The sequence below is a fragment of the Sciurus vulgaris genome (assembly GCF_902686455.1).
Source record: "Sciurus vulgaris genome assembly, chromosome: 2".
NCBI lineage: Eukaryota > Metazoa > Chordata > Mammalia > Rodentia > Sciuridae > Sciurus > Sciurus vulgaris.
In genome coordinates, this window is record NC_136462.1 from 150,494,022 (window position 1) to 150,515,993 (window position 21,972).

Here is a 21,972-nt window from a genome sequence, read left to right on the forward strand (position 1 = left end):
ATTATAAATTTTTCATGTACTAGAGGTTCAAGGTAATTGATTCCATATTTTTAATCCTAACACTAGAAAGCAAGATTATTAGGATCATTAAATATTGATCTACATCATAATGTAAGATCATAATGCTACTCTACATAAATGGCTGTTTCTAGACTTCTGGGGGTCCAGCACTAGAGGTGAGCAAATATATTTCCCAGGGTAAGTTTATGGGCTTGAAAGTTAAGCAGAACTGAGTTAAAACTCTGGATCTAACATATACTAGTGCAATGACTTTCAGCAAGACCATAAAGCACTCTGAGATTCTGATTTTTCAGTTAGAAAATTGTGATAATATACCTACTTCACAAAATTACTGGAAGAGTATCAGGTATTTAGTTTTTGTTTTTAATGATACTGCCCAAGACTTAAGTTTATATTGGCAATGAAAATATATTCAACTCCCATTTCACTGAAATTTTCACTAGTTATCTGAATTTTCTAGTATGGTAACAAGAAAAAAAATAGTGCAGCTATTTCATATCTCAAAAGATTAATGTAATTCATCTTAGGAAATATGTTCTTTGCTTATAAAAACACCTTGATGGACTCTGAATATGAAACACGAAGCCTTATACCTAAGGCATAGTCTAGGAAGAGAGGTTAAATTATCCTGAAAATAAAGAACAGAAAAAGATATGAAGGGAATGGAACATTGGAGAAAAGATGAGAAAATGTGAGGAAGCCAAAAGAACTGCAGGGGGTGGAGGAGGGAGGGAGAGAAAGAGGAGAGAGTGCCAGCACACACACAAGAATGCCAGAGTGAGCGAGTAAGTGCACAAGTGAGAACATGTGAACAAGTGCAAGAACACAAATATCACAAGAAGTAGACCCTAGGAAGGAAAATCAGTATTGGCATGCCAGAAGTCTTTAAAGAACAGGAAGGAGGTGCATGAAATTGTAAGCTGCTTGCTGTGTGGTTTTGGAATGTAAGTTCCCTTTCTGACCCCAAATTCTCAGTAAAATCTGACATAGATAGTATCTTATGTCAGTAAGTAGTTTGGGGATAATAAAAGAACAGAAGGCAGCACCCAACTGGGACATATGGTTTACTATGGAAGAGGTAGCTTAGTGAAACCCACATCAAAATAAATGTCATGCTCCCACAGCCTGAAGTTCCACAGATACCTTGAGGAGAGCACAGGATTCTCCCCAGAATATGAGGTGGGGCATAAGTCATTAGAAAAAATATTAATGGAAAGGATGACCACCAATGACCATATTACTGGTAGGCAAACAGGTCATATCAGTTACCCGGGTACTAATTTCAGAACAGTGACCATGGTCGCTGTACCTGCAGCACATATCCACGGATGTAATCCTGAAGGGTCCAGTCCAAGGCATGCAAAATCTGGAGAACCTCATCTTGCTTCAACACACTGAAGAGCCGGTCCAGGAGGATTTTCAGGCGAACGGGGATGGCCTGCGTCCCATAGAGCATGAGGCTACTGATATCAAACACCACATTGGACTGGACAATCTCCACCTGGCTTGTTGGATATATGGGGGGTATCCTCAGCTTACTTAGAGCTGAAAATCAAATTGAAGAAATAAAATTATGAAAAGTTCTAAATTTAGGAGGACTGTACAGAAAACAGGCTTGGGCTAATTCTCAGTTATCTGTCTCAACATAAAGAACATGCAAATGATTAATAGCCTTAATAGCTATCAGGCTTCAAATTATTCACAGGAACTTGTAAAATAAAATTGACTGGCTTTAAGGTTTTCTCCCTTTCTTGTGGCATCTGCATGAGTGAAATCATCACAAATGGGGAAGGGACAAGGGAAAAACCAAGGTGGCAAGTGTATAATCAGGATGGACAATTAGGAAGCAAAATCTGGAGGTGAAGAATCTGAACTTGGGAATCTGAAAGATCTGGGCTCAAGCCCTAATCTGCTGTTTTCTACTTGTGGGGCTTGACAAATTAAGTCACCTAAGTCCAAGCTGTTCAATGCAACAGCCACTAGTCATATTTGACTATTTAAATTTAGATTAAAATAAATTAAAGTCAGAAATTCCATTCTTTGGTCAAACTACTCAATAGTTACAAGTGGCTAGTATAGGGTTGTCAGATTTGGCAAATGAATAAGCAGGGTGTCCAGTTAAAAATTTCAGATAAACCATGAATAAGGGATATGCTTATATTAAAATTTTCATTAGGGCATATTTAAGCTAAAAAAATGGAGGTTACATATTAGTCTAGAACATTCCTATCACTGCCAAATAAACAGCACTGAAGTACCAGTTTGCACATCTTTAGAATAGGGTTAATGATGCTGGACAGGGTGATGCATGCCTGTGACTTGGGAGGTCGAGGCAGAAGGATCAGAAGTTCAAGGCTAGCCTCAATAACTTAACAAGGCCCTAAGCAACTTAGTGAGACCCTGTCTCAAAATTTAAAATAAAAGTGTGTGTGTGTATGTGTGTGTGTGCGCGCATGCTGGGGATGTGGCTTAGTGGTAAAGTGTTTCTGGGTTTAATCTCCAGTTTATAAAAAGAGAGAGAGACTACAATAGAGTGGAGTTAATGAGATATCATATAAAATTGTTAAAATTCAAAGAGATAACATGTAAAAGCTGTCAGCTTATTACCTGGAACATACTAGATACTTAGTAGGTAGTTCACTAGTTAGCTGCTTAGATATTAAATCAGTCCCTGAATAGTAAGTTATTATGATGGAACACTATAAGCCAAGAAAGTGGGAAAAATAAAGTTACCATGAGCCACCCATCCATGTCTGCACTGCTCACATTGACGGTGGTTTATTTTTCCAGGTTTGAAACTTTGGCAACTACAGTTCAGAGTACAGCTGATAGCCTACAAAAGAGAACACATGTATACATAGCAATGTAAATGCTGTGTGGAACAAAACACTGTATTTATAAAACAAAATGTTTACCTCCCTTTAGCATCATTTACTGAGCAATAGTGCCCACTTGGGCAAGCCCAAAGGTGTATGTAATACCACAGAAAGACAAGCAACTGACCCAGCACTCGGGAGACTATAAACATTATACAGATTTTCCTGCATGTGAAAATAGGCAAAAAAAAAAAATTGTCAGGATTTATAAGGAAAGATATGGCTTGGGAGGAAATATGTTGCTTTGTTATTAAGAGCATAGAAAAGGTCAACAACCATACTTTTACCAAATCTCTAAGCTGGCCACAGCAGTAACTAACTCTGCAAGGTGTACAGAGTCCATCTTGGGATAAGTAAAAGGATGAACAATCTGAACCAAAAGTAGTATGTGTATGGAATTTGTTACCCCCACCCCAACCCAGGATGTGGTAGAGGCTGAAAAGAGATATAGAACATATAATGAGGACGTATAATAGTTGACTACATGAGGATGATTCCCTGACCCCACTCACTGGATTATGTGGCTGTCAGAGACAGAGACAAAGGTTGGAAGATAGAATCCCTGCACTGATGCCCCAGTTGCATGTTATTGTGCCAGCTTGGTGTGGATGTGTAGACTGTACAAAAATAAAACTGAATCAGAAAACAGAGATGTGTGTATTCAACAAAGTTCTAGTGTTAAGAGTGAAGCTTCATATATATTTTTAAAATGAATTCTTGAAAGGAGATAGAGGCCTGAAGAATATAATCTATTATTAAAGAGAAAAAGCCTCAAAGGAACTCGGTCAGTGAGGTTCCTGGGAAGAGCCTCTGGGTAGAATTTACATGATTCAAGAGAGCCTTGAAACTGGGGAGTGTGAGTATGTTTGGAGAAGGGAAGAAAAAGCCTTACAATTAAAGGTTTAGACCTCTAATCTGTCAATTGATGGACTATGTGGCCTTGCATGGAATACAGGGAAGGATAATCTGGCCAAAGACTTGGAGAAACTTACTCCAAGGATTATATTACCAGTCTTCATGTAAAAATCAGTTGATGGGGGCTGGAGTTGTGGCTCAGTGGCAGAGTGCTTGCCTAGTATGTGTGAGACACTGGGTTCAATTCTCAGCTCCATGTATAAATAAATAAAAAAATAAACATTCACCAACAACTAAAAAAAAAATATTAAAAAAAAACAGTTAATGGGATTTAAGATGGTATAGGAACTTTGGAAAATAGTCTGAAAGCTCCTCAAAAAGTAGAGTTACTATAGACCCAGAAATTCCACGCCTAGGTATACAGCCAACAGAAGTGAAAACATGTCTACATAAAAACCTGTGCATGTAGCATATTTCATAGCAGCATTATTCACAATAGCAATATTATTCAGCATTATTTCACAAAACGTGAAAACAAACCCAATATCCATCAATGGATGAATGAATAAACAAATGGCATATCCATATAGTGGAATATCAATTTTCAATAAGAAGGAATGAAGAAATGATATATGCTACAATATGGGTAAAAACATTATGCTAAGTGAAAGCCATCAGGTACAAAAAGTCACAGATTATATGATTCCATTTACATAAAAAGTCAAGAGGAGGGCAATCGATGGAGATAGAAAGTAGACAAGAGATTACCAGGGGGCTATGAGGAACTGGGGAGGAAAGGAAAGTGACTGCTAATGCGTGGTGGTGGGAGAGTGTGTTGTTTTCTTTTTACAAAAACAACTTCATTGAGGTATTTGCATTATCATACAATTCATGCATTTAAAGCACACAGTTCAGTGATTCTTTGTGTATGCATAGAGTTGTATACCCATTATCACAATATAATTTTAAAACATTTTATCATCTCCAAAAGGAATCTTGTGTACAAGTTTATAATGTTTATGTTTTCATTTCTTGGGTAAAGTCCTATCAATGGAACTACGGGATCATATACAGGTATACCTCATTTTATTGCATGTTCATTTACTGTGCTTTACAGATATGCATGTTTTTACAATTAGAGTTTGGGGTGGCCAGGCGAGGTGGCTTGTGCCTATAATCCCAGCAACTGAGGAGGTTGAGGCAGGAGGATCGAAAGTTCCAAGTCAGACACAGCAACTTAGCAAGGCCCTAAGCAACTTAGTTAGACCCTGTCTCAAAATAAAAAATAAAAAGGATTGGTGATGTGGTTCAGTGGTAAAGTTCCTCTGGGTACAATTCATGGTACTTAAAAAAAAAAAAAGTTAATTCGTGTCAATTCTATAATCTAGTGTTGAGCAAGTCTATTGGTACCATTTTTCCAACAGCTCAGATGTTATTAGTATTTTTTTTTAGCAACAAAATGTTTTAATTAAGGCATGTGCATTGGTTTTTAAAAACAATACTATCACACACTAGTGTGGCATAAACCTAACTTTTGTATGCACTGGGAAACTAAAAACATTTGTGTGATTTGCTTTATTGTGATATTTACTTTAATCCAGTAGTCTAGACTAAAACTCATATTTCTGGTATGCCAGAAACAGCACATTTACCTTTTTAAAGAACTGCCTGTTTTTCTAAGCACCTTTACCATTTTAATTCTCACCAGCAATGTGTGAGGGTTCTGATTTCTCACCAACACTTGCCATTGTCTTTTTTTTTTTTTTTTTAATTAGAGTCATCCAGGTGAGTGTGAGTGGAATCTCATTGTGAATTTTATTTATATTTCCCTGATAGCTAATGGTTTATCATCTTTCTGTTATTGACCATTTTGTATATCTTCTTTGGAGAAATATCTATTCAGATCCTTGGCCATTTTTAGACTGGGTTGTCTTTTTAGTATTGAGTTGCAAGAGTTCTTTATATTTTTGAGGTACCAATCCACTGCCAAATAAATGATTTGTAAATATTTTCTCCCACTCTTAGATTATCATTTTACTTTCTTGTTGATGTCCTTTAAAGAACAGAAATTTACAATTTGACCAGGGGTTCTTTTTGAGGCAATGAAAATGTTCTAAAATTAGATAGCAATGATGGTTGCACAACTCTATGAATACACAAAAAGTGACTCAACAGTCACTTTATAAGGGTCAATATTATGGTATGTGAAAAAGGTGAAGAGAGAACCTACAAAATGGGAGAAAATCTTTGCCACCTACAACTCAGATAGAGCATTCATCTCCAGGATACATAAAGAACTCAGAAACTTAACACCAAAAACCAAATAATCCAATTAATAAATAGGCAAAGCAACTGAACAGGCATTTCTACGAATGGTCAACAAATATATGAAAAAATGTTCAACGTCTCTAGCAGTTAAGAGAAATGCAAATTACAACTACAATGAGATTTCATCTCACTCCATTCAGAATGGCAATTATCAAGAATACAAGTAATGATAAATGTTGGTGAGGATGTGGGGAAAAAGGTAACTCATACATTACTGTTGGGACTGCAAATTGGTGCAACCACTCTGGAAAGCAGTATGGAGATTCCTCAGAAAACTTGGAATGGAATCACCATTTAACCCAGCTATCCCACTCCTTTGTATATACCCAAAGGACTTTAAATCGGCATACTACAGTGACACAGTCACAACAGTGTTTATAGCAGTGCAATTCACAATAGCTAAGTGATAGAACCAGCCTAGGTGCTCTTCAACAGAGGAATGGATAAAGAAAATGTGGCATATATACACAATGGAATATTACTTAGCCATACAGAAAAATGAAATTATGGAATTTGCTGGTAAACTAATGGAAACAGAGACTATCATGCTAAGTGAAATAAGCCAATCCCCAAAAACCAAAGGCTGGATGTTCCCTTTGATATGCAGATGCTAATTCACAATAAGGGGGTGAGGGAAGAATAGAAATTTATTGGATTAGACAAAGGGAACAGAAGGGAAGGGAGAGGGAATGGAAATAGGAAAGATAGTAGAATGAATGGAACATTACTTTCCTATCTGAATATGTGATTATATGACCAATAAAAAAAAAGAAACTAAAAAAAAAATAAGAATTCATCCAAAAAAATAAAAATTGGTGAGCCTGTTTAAATATAGGTTAAAATTTCCATGATTTGACTGTCTTCTATTATTTCTTTAGGATTATGAAGGGCCTGAATAGAAAGCTGCAACCAGGTATATTCAGGTGAAGTTACTAGGGCTGCTCATAACTGAGGTGTGCCACAACAGCATTGCCTTATCTAGTCAAGAAGCTATCAAAAAATAGGAAACATACAACAAAAGGTTTTGCTTTTTGTAAAGTCATATACTATTAAAACACAAACTTAATTCAATCACTACTCTGAATTACTCTAATAATGTGTGCATTCTCTAGAGAGAATGACATCATTCCCAAAGGAGTGAAAATTGGTTCTTGAGAGGTAAAAAAAAAAAAAAAAAATACCATTCTTTTTATGTAATAACCACAGATACACATATATAATATACATAAAAAGATATGTACTGTGTGGTACGGTGCTAAAATTTCTTTGGGAAGGCACAATTAGGAAAAGAATTCTAAAATCTCCTTAGATGTGGGAGGTAATGTAAAGATTGGGAAACACTGTTCGAATGCTAGAAATTATTTTGTTCTTTGGCTACAGAGTTTCTACTTGTATATTCAAGTAAAATGTATGAAATACATAAGTATATACATCTATAACTACACTTCACACATTATATAGTTATTGTGAATGCAACTTGAAGTGTAAAAGTGAGTGAAGGTTTAATTCACATATCATCAAAAGCTTTAAAGCCACCATTAGCTTAGTTTGTGACACAACTTTTATGTTGCCCAGCATCTCAAACTTAGCCACAACCCTATAAATATCAATTCATGGATGACTCAGTCATCCATATGACAAATGTATACAGTCAACAGCACTCAGTATGAAACCTCTGAAATATTTCACTATCTAGATTCTACAAATATGACTGTCAAAAGGAAATTTTAAAAGATGCCATTCACTCTTTAAAAATAAGATATTGGAACTGTAAAAGTAAATGCATATTTCATTTATTTGAAAAATAAGATTTGCTTTATCCAGAGAAAGATTTTTTAAGTATATGCATCCTCCAATCCCTGAAGACTGCTCAAAAGGCAAGGGCTTATGTAAAATCCCAGAAAATGTTGGGTGACCCTGTTTAAGACTCAAAAAAAGCAAAACTGTAGCAAGAACAATTCCAAGTACACTTCATAGCCTAAGACTGAAACTCATTTCTTATCTCATCACCTGTTTCTGAATTTTTTAACTTGGGCACTACTGACTTTCATGAACAGATAATTCTTTGTGGTTGTCATGTGCATTTCAATGTCTGGTAGCATCTACCCACCAGATGCTAGTTACACCAAAAATGTCTTCAGACATTGCTAACTGGCCTTGGGGCCTTATATGACCTCCAGTTGAGACCAGAGACCTAATTTGACCATTCAGTTCCAGCAGCTTTCAGTTTGGAGAATAACAATTTTATCTATAGTTCCAACATATAATGCTGCTTTATAAGAAACATTCATTTGTAAGAAATATTCATGTGGTTCTACATGAACCCATTTGAATAAGGCTTAATAAAGCTCATTAAGCATCTATGGAAATAAATCTCAGAGGAATTATTTATGAACTAAAAATTCTAATTACAATGTCTAAGAAAACTTCCAATATTGAGGCCCTCAGATTTTTCCACCCATCTCAGAATTCCACAATGTTGTAAAATTATAGTACCATTATTTAAAGATAAATTAAAACTTCTAAAAGGAAATAAAACCAAAAATTCTAATTACAGGAAGAAAAGTACTCCCATAAATCAAAATGGAAAACTCCTAAAATTTACATCCTTTCCTTTGGAATCCTAATACTTATTTCATTCTTCAGAAACATAAAGCAGATGTTTATAACATTCTGAACTCATCAAGACATGATTATTGCTTCTTATGCACTCATCTTAATCAGACTATTTCCAGAATTGTTATTAGTCACTTTGATGTGCTACAAATCAACATTCAAAATTCTGGTTTACTTTTTTTTTTAACTATCATTTTCTCATTCATTCATTCAAAAACTACTGACACACCTAGAATGTGATGAGTTTGTTTATTTGCTGTCTTGGAATGCAAAGTTATGACCTAGTTTTCAGGTAGGTTGGGGGACTCACTTCATCTCCCAGACACCCCTGATCTGCACTCAGATTGGGGAGATTATTCTATGGCCCTCTTGCCAGAGAGGCTGAACTGAATTCCTGGCAGTGGCTGGCACAGGCTCACAGTGGGCTGGGTGCACAGGCATCCAGCACTGAACAGTATAGGCCTCTGATGGATTTTATACTATTGAGCCCAAGAATGAAAACTGTTTTCTTCAAAGCTGTTTTCATGCAGATATTTTCATACAACAAAGATAAATTCAGGAGGACATTATTGAAGGACTAGAAGGAAGAAGAGAGAAACAGAAGCTTTTGGGGGTTCTCAGTTTTATAACATTGGCCCTCAACGGGTCATCTGTGATATGGCAGAGGCACAAAGTTGAATTGCATCCCACCAGATATTATTTCAGGGTCAAGTTACTTAGTCTGTACTATACAGCACACTAGTCACATGTGGCTACTTAAAGTAACCAAAGCCAAATAACATCTAAAAATTCAATTCCTTGGTCACACTAGCCACATTTCAATGGCTCAGCTGTCACATGTGGCTTCTGTATTGGACAGTGGAAATATAGAACATTTCCTCCATCACAGAAAGTTCTATTGCACAGTGCTGAGTTCAACAGTGAGACTAGCTACTGTCCTTTGACATGTAATGTGCATATTTAATATGTGATTTCTTATAATCCTCACTGCCTTCCTGTGAGAAGGGAATTATTTTCAGGAAGCTTAAATTTATGGAAGGGTGTAACTTATCTAAAGCCACCTAGTTGGTAAGCTTTACTGAAAATTTATTATGGGCAAGACACTGTACTAAACAGTGCATATGTACTTTTTATCTTTTTCCCTCACATCCACCTAGGGAGGTAGGTATTACTAGTCCAATTTTATAGTTCAGGAAGTTCAGAAACTTACAGGAAGTAAGGCTGGTCTCAAATCTGCATACCAGGGGTGGATTATATATTGAAATATCAATATTTGGCATTACCTGTGGTTTCATTTAATCTTTACAACTCTCAGAGGTAGGCACTATCATATACTTCTGCTCATAAGGACATTAAAGTTCCACATAGTAAAGAAACTTCATCCATTGAATAAATATTTACTGAACATTTATGAGTAAGGCATTATTCTGAATTCTAGAGGTTAAAGTGTTGAACAAGACTGATGAGGTCCCTGTCCTTAAGTTTATATTCCATAGGAGACAGAAAATGAACAAGTAGCCTATGGCCATACCACCATGAGAGTTGGGCCTGATTAGTTGGTACTTGGAATAGGAGAAAATGAACAAGTAAACAAACAAGATCATTTCAGAATAAGGCAAGTATTATCAAATAATTAATATGCAGAAAGCTATGCTAATGATTTCACTAGATGGCACAGAGAAAAAGGGACAGGACTATCTTCTTAGATAGGGTTATCATTAAGGGCCTCTGAGGAGATGGCATATGAACTGAGTCCTAAGGGATAGCAAAGAACTGGCCACGTGAAAATATGGAAAGGGAGGGAGTGCTTAAGGCAGAAGGCACAATTAAGTACAAGGATTCTGAGGCATGAAAGAGGCTGGGGTGTTCAGAGAATAGAAAATAGGCCGGTGTACCTAGAGTGGTCCTAGTGTAGTGAATGGTAGAAAATGAGGGACAGAGAGGCAACAGAGACCATTTAGCATAGAACCTTTTGGGGAGGCCAAGGAGTCTGGGTTTTGTTCTAACAATGAGCCTTTTTGAGAAGGTGTGAAATCAATATGATCTGCCTGTTGAAAAAATACCTTTGGTTGTGGAGCCAGAAAGCTTGAGTTCCTTCCCCTTTACCTTACTGAACTTGTTTCACTGAGAGATAGTAAAACCCAGGATTGGCCAACCTATTCTTATTTCTGTTTAAGCCATATATACTTCAGCTCCATGCTTTGGCACCTTTGTCTATAAAACAGGTTGGGTACATATTCCTTAGTGGCCTGTTAGCACTATTTTTTAAAAATACCTTTTTAGATGTTGATAGACCTTTATTTTATTCATTTATTTATATGTGATACTGAGAATCGAACCCAGTGCCTCACACATGCTAGGCAAGCACTCTACCACTGAGCTACAACCTTAGCCCTAGCCATATTAATGTGGACACAAAGATGGCGAGTTGAAAAGACCAATTAGCACCGATAGAATGTTATTGCCACCTGTCCATAAGTAGGTTCTTAGGTTCTCTGGGCTCTGGTGATCTGACTCTGCATAGACATAGCAACCAAAACAATATTAGATAAAAACCTCCTTAATAGCTGCTCCAGGGGCTGGAGTTGTGTCTCAGTGTTAGAGCACTTGCCTGGCATGTGTGAGGCCCTGGGTCTGATACTCAGCACCACATATAAATAAAATAAAAAGATCCACTGACAACCAAAAAAAAAAAAAAAAAAAAAAAAAAAAAGTTGCTTCACAATGAATCATTCCTAAAAGAGACAATAAAACAATTTAAACTCTAACACCTAGTAACTAGCACTGGACCTAATACTTGGTAAATCCTCTGATGGTATCACAAGAGAGAAATGACTGAATGAACAAATCAATGAGAGAGCTTAGGATTACAGATGCCTTCCTAGGATCCTTTTTCCTGATTTGCCTTGGTAGAAGAACCTTAATTTCTAAGTCTCAACTGGTGGCCAGGTAATTAATGGCATATAGTAGAAGTTACTCCTGGATGGAGCATTAGAGAAAACTCTTTGATAAATTAGAGCTGAGTGAGCAGAGATTCCTGTTTTCCTTTTTCCTCCTTCCTGGAACAAGAACGTGATGGTTCAAGCCCAGAGGTAATTTTGTGACCATCAGGCAACCTTGAGGTCATACCCTACGGATGACTAAAAAGAAAGGATGGTGACTATTTAGGAGACTAGCAACCACATGTAGCTCCTAGTTCACACGGTGATCCTCCTATTGACTTTGGAGAGGGCCACATTAAAAGACACATGGAAAATAACTCACTAGTAGAGAACTGAGGTCAAGTTTAGTCTGTGGCCCTTTCTTATTTTTGAAATTCTAAGGTTGTGCCAGATTCTCAGTGGTAAGAATCATTAAGTCCCCAATTTGAAATAAAAAAATCCAATCTGCCAGACCACAAATCATATTTTATAAGTCGCTAAGCTTTAGGAAAAAATGCTTCAGGTTTTTACAAACTGTATTTTAAAATGCTGAATATAGACAATTACTATTAATATATTTGAGTCCTGGAAAATTGCAGTGCATATCAAAAACTGCCAATAGGACACCATACAAGACATCTTTTAAAGAAATGGGGCCACCCCTAGCTGTAAGGAGAAGGTTTGGTTTCTCTTCACTTGTAGTCAAACTGACATTCTCATTCCCTCCGTGCTGCATCATTCAAAGGCAGAACTTACTGCTCTCTGGAGGTGCTCTGCCTCTCACATTCTATACATCTTTCACGTTTTTCTTATTAGAACAAGTTTTTTTTTTTTTTCTTCCTTTCTTTCCTCCTCTCACTTTTCACTAATTTCTTTCATTTTTTAAGTTCACCACTGTTTTTCTCACATATGTAAACTTATAGAAGTACAACCAGGATTCTGCAAATAGTACCACCATTTGCCAGGAGGGCAATAAAGACAACTGGAAAGAAAGAAGAAATCTCATGAAGTTCTTTTGTGTGAGATAGCTTTTCTGCGGCTATTAGCACTGGAACTGAAATTCACCTGGAGAAACACATATGGACCAGATGTTCACCTCATCAACCCATTACACTATCATCTTCCTTTAATAGTTTAACAAAATGATGACAATGTATTTTAAAAGTTTTTTGTTTGAAAAGCTACTACCATGTCTTAGGATCTAATGGGGAGCTTTGTGACCATACAAACATGAGTAACTTTCAGGATTACTACACTAAAGGAGCACATGGCTTCACTGGGAAGAAAAGTCACACAACCCAGTTGGCCAAGAACAGCAGAGCAAAGAATATGATTTGTCAAAAATTAGCACAAATCATTAATTATGTTAAAATCCTAACTTAAAATATACTCAAACACAAAACTTACTAGCCATCTTCACAGAATGCTAGCTATTCTGAAAACTGGCAAGCAAAAGGAAAGAATCAAGTATGAATCCTTTTCAATACAACCTATATTTCAGGGTAACAAAATCACTGATGAGACAAAGATTCCTTTTGAATGTAAATCAAATGCATGAAGAATCCAAATACCACTGCTCCACAACTCCTAATGAAAAAGACAACAACCAGGCCATTTGCCTTTGGATGGAAGACTACATACCACCACACATCTGATGTTCCTGCCAACTCTGAGTCAAATCAAGTCTCTTGATCAATTCCAGTTTAAGGAAATATGGGGTACAGAGGAATATTTAAATAACACAAGAAAGCAACCATTAAAATCTAGACTGGGGAGCACCACTATAGGACCAATGACCTGGTTTTTTTTCAACACAAAAACTGCAAGGGAAAAAAGTAAACCTGTACATTAAAAAAGACAATGTGCAGACCTGACTTGGATCCTGATTTGAACAAACCAATGGTGATATAGTTTATAAGAAAATCTAGAAAATGTCAATACTGAATGGAAATTTATTGACACTGTCATTAAGAAATAATAATTTTTTTTTGATGCTGGGGATTGAACCCAGGATCTTGATCATGCTAAGCTGTCCTCTGACATTAAGCTATACCTCCATACTATTTGTGTGTGTGTGCTTGACTGTATATTGCTTTTGTTAAAAAAAGGTGTCTTTATATCTTAGAGCTATCTAATAAAATATTTATTAAAAAAATTATGATACCTAGGATTTGCTTCAAAGTAATCCAGTGCTGGTAATGTTAGAGGGATAAGGAAATATAGATTAAATGAGATTGGCTAAGAGTTGATAACTGTTGAGTTCCTAAAAACATGTCACAGATCTTCACTACTTTAATTTTAATTGTTAAAAAAATTTTCTGTAATAAAATATTAAGAAATAGGTCAAAATTTCCATTTTCTCCAAAATTTTAGTTTGAGCAAGAAGAGAGCAGTGTTATGCAGAGACCAGAGGAGGCTGCCTCCAGGGGGAAGCAGGCATGCTCTCAGTGCATGTGGGAAATGCCATGAGCCTGTATACAAAGAAAGGATCACCATACATGCATGACACCATGTATGTCAGGCTCAGGAGCAGAGCACAGGTTTCTGTTAAGGGGAGTGAGAGTAATCTTGAAGGGCAACCTAGGGTAGGCATTGGGGCTGACCAGATGGGTACTCAGAAGTCTCTCTATTGGGTTCTGGGAACCATTAGGGTTCTGAACAATGGGGAGCCAGTGTTTACCATGATCATGATTGAAAGAGGGGATTTGGGGAACCTCAGAAACCAGCATTTGCAATGTAAAAATGACACCAAAGGAGAATCTGGTTTCTCACTGCAAGTAAGGAATGATAGGAGAGGCCAAAGACAACTAAGGGCATTGAGAAGGGCCTGGCTGAGAAAGTCCAGGTGGGAGGTAAAGACTTTTTAGTTGACAGATGTTGGGCCAAGTCCACCTGTGTACAAAATGCATGTGTGACATACCTGCAGTGTTCTCTTGCTGCTTAGTTCAAAGAAGGTAATGGGGAAAATACTTGTTCTTTTGAAGTCTATAAATCAAAGTATAAATCTTGTGCCAAAACAATTTAACATCTGTGCGTTTCTTAAAATTATTAGTTTTGAAAACTAAAAATATAAAAAAGTTAAAAATATGCAAATATTACCTTAGAAATCAAACCAAACCTCTCTAAATTTTTTCAAAGTTATATAGAAGTAAAAGTGATATGGATATATAAAAAATTCCTTTGTAACCTAAATTTGGAAAACCTCAGAGCTAATCTTCAGAAACATTTGATAACAAAAATCAAAGATGTTAACCGAACATATAGAGAACTTCTGAATCAACCAAGTGCCGGCGGGGCAGATAAACAAAACACTTAGCTTTAGGACATTAGCTAAGGTGGTCAGTTACGTAAGGAATACAACTTTGCTACTGTTGTGATGCAAAATAAAGGTGAAACTGTAAACATTTCTAAGTAAAATCTAAACATTTCTTTTAGGCACTTAATGAAAGTTAGATTTTCAACACTGAGTTTTTAAAAAGACAAATTCAAATTAGTTAATTATGACATTCTGATCTCCATCTTAAAATGCGGCACAGTGTATCATCAAATGTTAGAGCTGGCAGTATAAAAATTTTACCTTCATTATGAATAATGCAAGAAACAATCAGAGGGCTACAGAATAAGGACAATTCTTCTGGAAGCTGGTGTAGAGCTGGAAAATAATTTTCATGTTTGAGTATATGGTATAATTACACAAATGGTCTGCAAGAAGGGACAATTTGACTAATATAATTGTATGGAAAAGTTAAAAGCCTGAATGAGAGTTTATCTGAGGGAATCATTTCCTTCCACCCACATCCGCTTGGATCTGGTCTTCACATTTCATTTCCCACCTCTCTCTTCCTTCACACTAACTGAGTGAAATTATCATCCCCCAGAAAGTAGAGTTCTCTTATTTGTTAGACTGATTTATAATAATGAGCCCATGTGTGGACAGGAACAGTGATGCCTGTTTGCTTATAACTATGCAAAATTTGAGAAGTACCTAAACTGGACCCCAGAGAAGCAAGGCTGCTGTTTATACATCTACCCTCTGACTAAAGTAGGCCTGTGTCTATGCAGAGAAATGATGCCACATTGGAATCCTGGAGTTTCCAGAATTAGGAAAAAGGACTTCAAAGAACGACAAGATAAGCAGAAATAAGGTTTTCAGGTAGAAATCAATTGGGGGGTGGGGGACAGGACAAAAACCAGAACTTTCCAGATGCTTCTTTTGCAAAGAACACAGTCATTTTTTACATGTCATATAATTTGTCAGAAATGAATGAATGAAATGAAAACTCTGAATAGGGTAATTTTATAAAAAAGTATACTGACTCCCTAAATCTTATTCTTAGATACCAAAATGATGCGTGGCTCAGCACTGATATTTTACTGCAGTTAAGTTTATAGTTCTTTTTAAAAAGGGCTGTTTCTGGTAAATGTAACTCATTCTAAGTGATAGCTGTGGAGGAGAAAATTCACCCTGAAGTGAAGCTCACTCCTCCTGCAAGTAATTTACCTTGTGGAACCTTCAGGGCAACTCTTAAATGACCACCGTCAAAATGACTTCTCAAGCTATATACAAAAACTGAAGACACTTTTGTCTCCCACCCTATATACTGCAGCTTAATTTTACTGACAAACCGAACTTTTAAAATGTTCCCCTGTATATATTTATCGTTTGGTATTCATAAATGACAAGTGTATGTTTAAGAGATAATTATCTGTTCCACAGGGAAACATATATAGCTTTTCTCATCCATGGAATGGATTCTTTCCAAGCTGATGATCCTGAGGTATAGAATGTTGGCATAGACCTTATGATATGCAGGCCTAACTGCTGTATGGGAGAGATGTAATAAAAATAAAATAATCTTCTATGTAAACCTTATGTTTCTAAGGCAACTACTCCCCATTGGTTAATATTTCTAATGGAAATTATAACTACAGCAAACAGATAATTGTTTCACATCCTGGTAGACATTGGCTGCCAAATAGCAATCTCAAACTTGTAACCATTCTCTCTCTAAATGAAGGAGAACATGTCACTAAGTCCCTAGCAGTCCAAAGGGACTGTATGGGTACAGACAATATTACAAATTAAATCATGCAGATGTCTGAACATAATTATGAGTTTCCTAAGTATGAGTAGCACGTATGTTAAGATTTCAACACCTCTCCTCAGAATTTATAACAGGAACATGTTCAACCAACAGTTCAGTTGAAACAGTAATAGTTTCAGAGTAAAATTAAAGTTTTCAAACTTATTAGACAAGAAATCAAACAATGACTCTAACTGTCAGAAAGTATGCCAAAAAGAATAAAGTTATTCACCAAAATTTCTCATAGCAAAAGAGGCAGCTATCTTTTCACACATATTTAAAGGAAAAAATCAGATCCAACAAAATTTGTAACATTCAAAGTGTTGTTCTTTTATATGCTGTACAAAAATTTTATTCTGACATATAATTTTAATGAGGTTTTAATAATGTGTATCAATAAATCTCGGAAGGAATAATTGAGAAGGCAGTATATTTATCACTGAACAAATTTTAACACATAAACACATTTGTAAACTCAGTCTATGAAATCTGTAGAGATCCCATAAAATCTAAAATAATCATATTAAGACAATACAAGAATGAAAGGATACTAGGGGAAAAAATGTGCAAATGCTGTTTTTCAATTAAGTTATATTGTCAAGCCAAAATCTTGTCGCTTTGATGAGAAGAATGTAATTAAAAAAAAAAATTGTTGCTACATCTGCTCCGTGGTCCCATGCAGTAACACATGTCCTCCCCCCACCCTGACAGGGACTCCCAGGACACAGTGGGCCTCTTCAGGCCCCTTAAGTGTTAACAGCAGGGGCCTGGCTGCGACCAGGCGTCTGGTCCGATTTAAACGCCCTGTCTTCGGAGGGCCCTGGTAAGCAGGGCCATAAAACTAGGGGACATCACTGCACCCCAGTGTGTCTGGTCGCCCCGCAGTAACACACAGCTCCACTCATACCATCAAGGTTGCTAGCTGGCATTCCATTTAAACTGTCAAACCCCAGGCCGGTGGCAGCCCGCAGCCACAGAGATGCCTAAAATGAGAAGAACATGTTTCCACACCGCATCTGAGAAAGTTTGGCTCGGAGCGACGCACTGATTAATATCAGATCTCCTCCCTCGCTCCTCTCGACAATCGTGTCACATCTGGCTGACAACTTCTCAGGAGCTGACGCGAGCCAGGCCGGGGGCGCGCGACCCGCGGCGGCCTCGCCCGCGCCCTGCTGGCAGAGCTGAGCCAGCCCCGCACAGGGCCCCGCGCCTAGCGTCCGGGCACGCACAGCCCCGCACGCGGCCCGCGCTCCCGGGCAAGCACCCGAAATGAAGGCAGAGGCACTGGCGCCGTGGGCACCAGCACTCGCTACCGGTCCCTTGCAGGTGGCGGTCTCTCTTAGGTGGCCGACACCCCCTGGTCCGCTCCCACGTCGGACACCGACACCCCCACCCACCCCCGTGCTCTCCGGAGGCAGGGCCGCCTCGCCTAACGTCCCGGGGATGAGGTCAGCAGTGACCCTGCACCTCCACCGCGATCTTATAGTTCCACAAGCTTTTTGACCAGACCCGTCTAGTTGTCCATTTGCAGTTGTTTGGTCGTTTCGGTTTTTAAACGGCATAGACCTTGTCCGCCGCCGGACAGGGCCCTCACTACCCCCGTCCATCTTCGCAGTTCTCCTCACAAAACCCACCCCAGGCTACACACGCGTAGCTTCCACAGAAACAAACTTCAGGTAGAAAACCGGCGGCTTGAAATAGCAGCTGTCTCATTAATTCTGAGGTAAAAAGGGGTCGAGCCGGGGTGGGGGACGGCTCTCTCACAAGTCCGAACAGTGAGTGAGAACGTCCCGGCCCAAAGGCGGGAGCTGGCGGAGCAGGAGCTTGTGGGCAGCGGCAGCCGGCGAACCCCGTGAGTCTGACCCGCGCTTGCGACGAGCTGGCGGCTCCGGGACGTCGGGCGGCCACGCGCGCGAGCGCTCCACGGCCCTCCAGACGGAGGCGACGCTCCCCCCCAACGCCTGCGCCTCAGCCTGCGCCTCTGAGCAGGTGGTCCTGCGCCCCAGGTCCCGAGCGGCGCTCGTCGCCCCGTGCCCTGGTGGGCGCTGCGCTCACCTCAGCCATCCTGCGGTTGCAGCGTCGGGGCTCCCGGCGCGTGTTCCCGACACGGGCCGCCCCGCGTCCGCCCCAGCTCGGCGGGCGCCGCCGCATCCAGCTCCGCCGTCGGGGCCCGACGCGGCGAAGTGGGCGGCTCCCCGCGCCGCGTGTGCCCGCGCCACCCTGCGCTGGGCCTCCGCGCCGCCCCGCCCCACCCCGCCCCCGGCCGCCGAGCCTCGGAGCTGCTGAGCAGCCTTAGCCGCCTCCGGCTCCGGAGGCCGCTCGCGGGCTAAGTTAGTGCAGCTGGTGCGCGGCCGCGGCCCAGACCCGGAGACCGCCGGCCGCCGTGGGAGGGGTCCGCCCGCTGGGCTTGAAGGCACTTGTCGGTGTCAGACGCAGACGTGTCTGCATTTGCCTTTTTGGGGAGGGCAGACGCTCTGAAGTTCTCTGGCTGTCCTCGCTGGGGCTGACTACCTCCCCAACCTGCCCGGGGCGCCCTCGGGTCCCTCCCTCCTTGCACCAAAGACTCTTTCCAGCGAAGGTGTGCGGGCGCGCCGCAAGAAGCGAAAAAAGGGCTTGCCAGGAGGCTCTATTAAAGAAACCAAACAAGCACCCGCTTTTCTTCTCCAGCAACTTTGCTCTCTGAGCCTCAGTTGTTTCAGTTGTAAAATGGGGTTAAATTTTCACCTCTCTTGTTGGATGCTAAAGACAAAATGAAATTAAGTGTAGTGGGAAAGCAAACTGGAGTTTATTTCTGATGGGCAGATGGGGATGGGTCTTCCCCCAAGAACCTGCTTTCTGGGGCTTGAGGACAGAGATGTCCCACAGCTACTGAAGCAGGACTCCACTTTCCTTTTGCCCTGGGCAAGGCAGAAAAGAACCTAAGGCAATCGGGTCTTCTCTCTCCTGTCTTTCAGAGGATGACTGGTTCTGATTCTGGAAGACAAAGGCAGGGCTCTGAGGGGACGGAGAATGAGGAAGAAAGTATGTGTATCTGGGCTGCATGGGGTCGAGAGGGGCTTTGCTGTCTCTTCATAGGCTGGCCACACATATCTGGCATTCTGGCCAGGTGAGTGTCCTCGGTCTGTAGCGTGGGGCCCTTTTTGCAGTCTTGAAGTCACGTTGCCTCATGTGATGAGCCTTGCCCTGTGGGGAAGATTCAGTTTTTCATATGGCTAATTCATCATGAAGCCTTGCTTTATTAATTTCCAATCTAAACTGCTTACCTCCCATTCCTCTACCCACACCCAGGATTCAGGACTTACTTCCCTTTTGCTCTTCTCTGACTGTTCTTACACAATGCTTTCTTTAACAGAGTTCTGAAATGTCACCACCTTTCAGAGGCCTTCCCTGACCCACCAAACTTTTGCTTCATGTACTTTTGTCCTCTTCTGCCCCTGCCCCCATCAAGCACTTGTTTCTGATTCTCTTAACATGTTTATTGCATTTCGAACCCTAGTTGTGGTGTGTCCTTGTCTTAACTCCTTTGGTCATTACTAATCTTAATAGCTTCTCTGCTATGAGTTGCACAGACTTGAGACAAAGCTCAAGTTTAGAGTTAGAATGACCTGGGCAGAGCCTGTTCTGAGCAATTGGAAACTGGCAGAGGAAGTCAGCTTTCTTGGCTTCCCTTTCCTCATCTATAAAAACATGAAATCCTGTCTCAGGCCAGATTGGCAAGGCTAAATGAAATAGCCTCTGTTCTGCAAATGCTGCTGTCTTCCTTTCCTTTCTGCTGTATCTACAACTGATTTTTGAATTAAATTTATTACAAGAGGGGTTCTTGGTTGCAGATTATTGAATGGCTATATATGTGTATTATAAATACACCAAAATGTTTAAGTCCAAGGTAATGGCCCACTTCAATGTCTTTAATATATCCAAAGATTTGGTTCAGTATCTTTGTGTTTACTTCAACTGGCTTGTTTGTTTTAGTAAAAAAATTATCACTTGCAACAAATATTGGGATCAACTTGTTTAACTCTATTCCTGCTTATGAACACAAGGAGGATTTCAGCAATACAGAGTTTGAACACTTGAAAACAAGCTACCTCTCTCAACACACATCAGTAGAGTCAACAGCTATGTTTTTTCAAAGAAGACAATCTTGACCCACATATAGGGAATTAGTAGGTCTAAGTGAAAAACACTAATTAATCTTCTGCAGTTTCATCTAGAATCATGTTCCCAACAGCACTGTGTGATTTCTGAAATCAGTTCTCACATTTATTCCCTAGATTTGATGGTTTTCTCTGTCATTTCTTAGAAACACATAAGAAGAAACTGGGACAAAGAAATCACCCTGGCATATACCAAAGAATGTGGTACTGGCTGGGTCAAGACCACACAGACCATGTTCCTGTTCTTCTCAGGTCAGCAGTGGGATCTGGCATGGCCTTCCTATTTTCTAGACCTCAGTTTCTTCATCTGGTGAATGAGGGCATACCTGAGAGCCCACCCTGCTCTTGAAATCTTCACTTTTTGCTTCTGGGCTTCATTCTCCTTTTGTGTCAAGTTTCTTGTCTCAGCAAGTGATCAAAACAATGTCTTTACTAACTTTACAGTTGTTTAAACACAGGGATTAAAAAATATATCTTTACTAAAAGGGAGAAAAATTAAATCACTGTGACCTAATCTGATCTTAGGGAAGTGATAATCAGTTCTTTGGAGAGGAGGGACTTGGTTGGATTCCTGTCTCTTCATGAGACCTTTCCTAGGGTGGGTATATTGCGTCTCCCAGTTCCACAAGTGCTGAAGGACTGGTCTGGTGGAATTGGGGAAATGGGCAGGTGGGGACTGGAGAAGCCAAGGCCTGTCTGAAGTGGGCAGTTGTTACTCTGCTTGTCATCAGCTGGGAATGTGGGCTCAGTTTTGTCAGATTTCCTGAGTTTTCAAGAGAAGCTGTAAATGTTCTGATATTTAAAAGTTGGCAACTAATTCAAATTTTTGATAAATACAGTATGAATCAAACAAAATGCTTGTGAGCTGAATCTGGCCAACGTGCTGTTCATTTGCACTCTGCTATGTATTTTTCTCTTCTGGAGGCTTAGGCTTGTAGTACATAGTAGGTGTGCAATAAATATTTGTAGAGTGACTATCAATCACTCTTGATGGAGAATAGCTCACAGCCCACCTGAGTTCTAAGCAGAATTCTCAAAAGCCACACTGAATTTGTAATCCAACCTTGTGTTGAATTCGTAGTTCAGAGGATCTGATAAACCTTTCTAGAATTTA

At 39.6% G+C, this 21,972-nt stretch overlaps 1 protein-coding gene across 3 annotated transcripts in view; it reads right to left on the minus strand.

Annotated features, from left to right (window-relative positions):
* Window positions 1-18,910, minus strand: part of BNC1 (basonuclin zinc finger protein 1) — a 28,186-nt gene extending 9,276 nt beyond the window's left edge. Inside the window, exons 1-4 of one of the 3 annotated variants that reach the window (XM_079126447.1) lie at window positions 18,757-18,864; window positions 15,195-15,269; window positions 2,755-2,854; window positions 1,331-1,566 (exon numbers count right to left, since the gene is read on the minus strand). In XM_079126447.1, the coding sequence (XP_078982573.1) occupies window positions 1,331-1,566; window positions 2,755-2,854; window positions 15,195-15,200 (342 nt within the window). In that variant the 5' untranslated portion in view covers window positions 15,201-15,269; window positions 18,757-18,864. Of the gene's footprint in view, window positions 1-1,330; window positions 1,567-2,754; window positions 2,855-15,194; window positions 15,270-17,608; window positions 17,850-18,756 lie in introns of those variants that run through there. The other 2 variants (XM_079126448.1, XM_079126446.1) reach the window with 2 other exon arrangements.
* Between the last annotated feature and the right edge of the window lie 3,062 nt (window positions 18,911-21,972).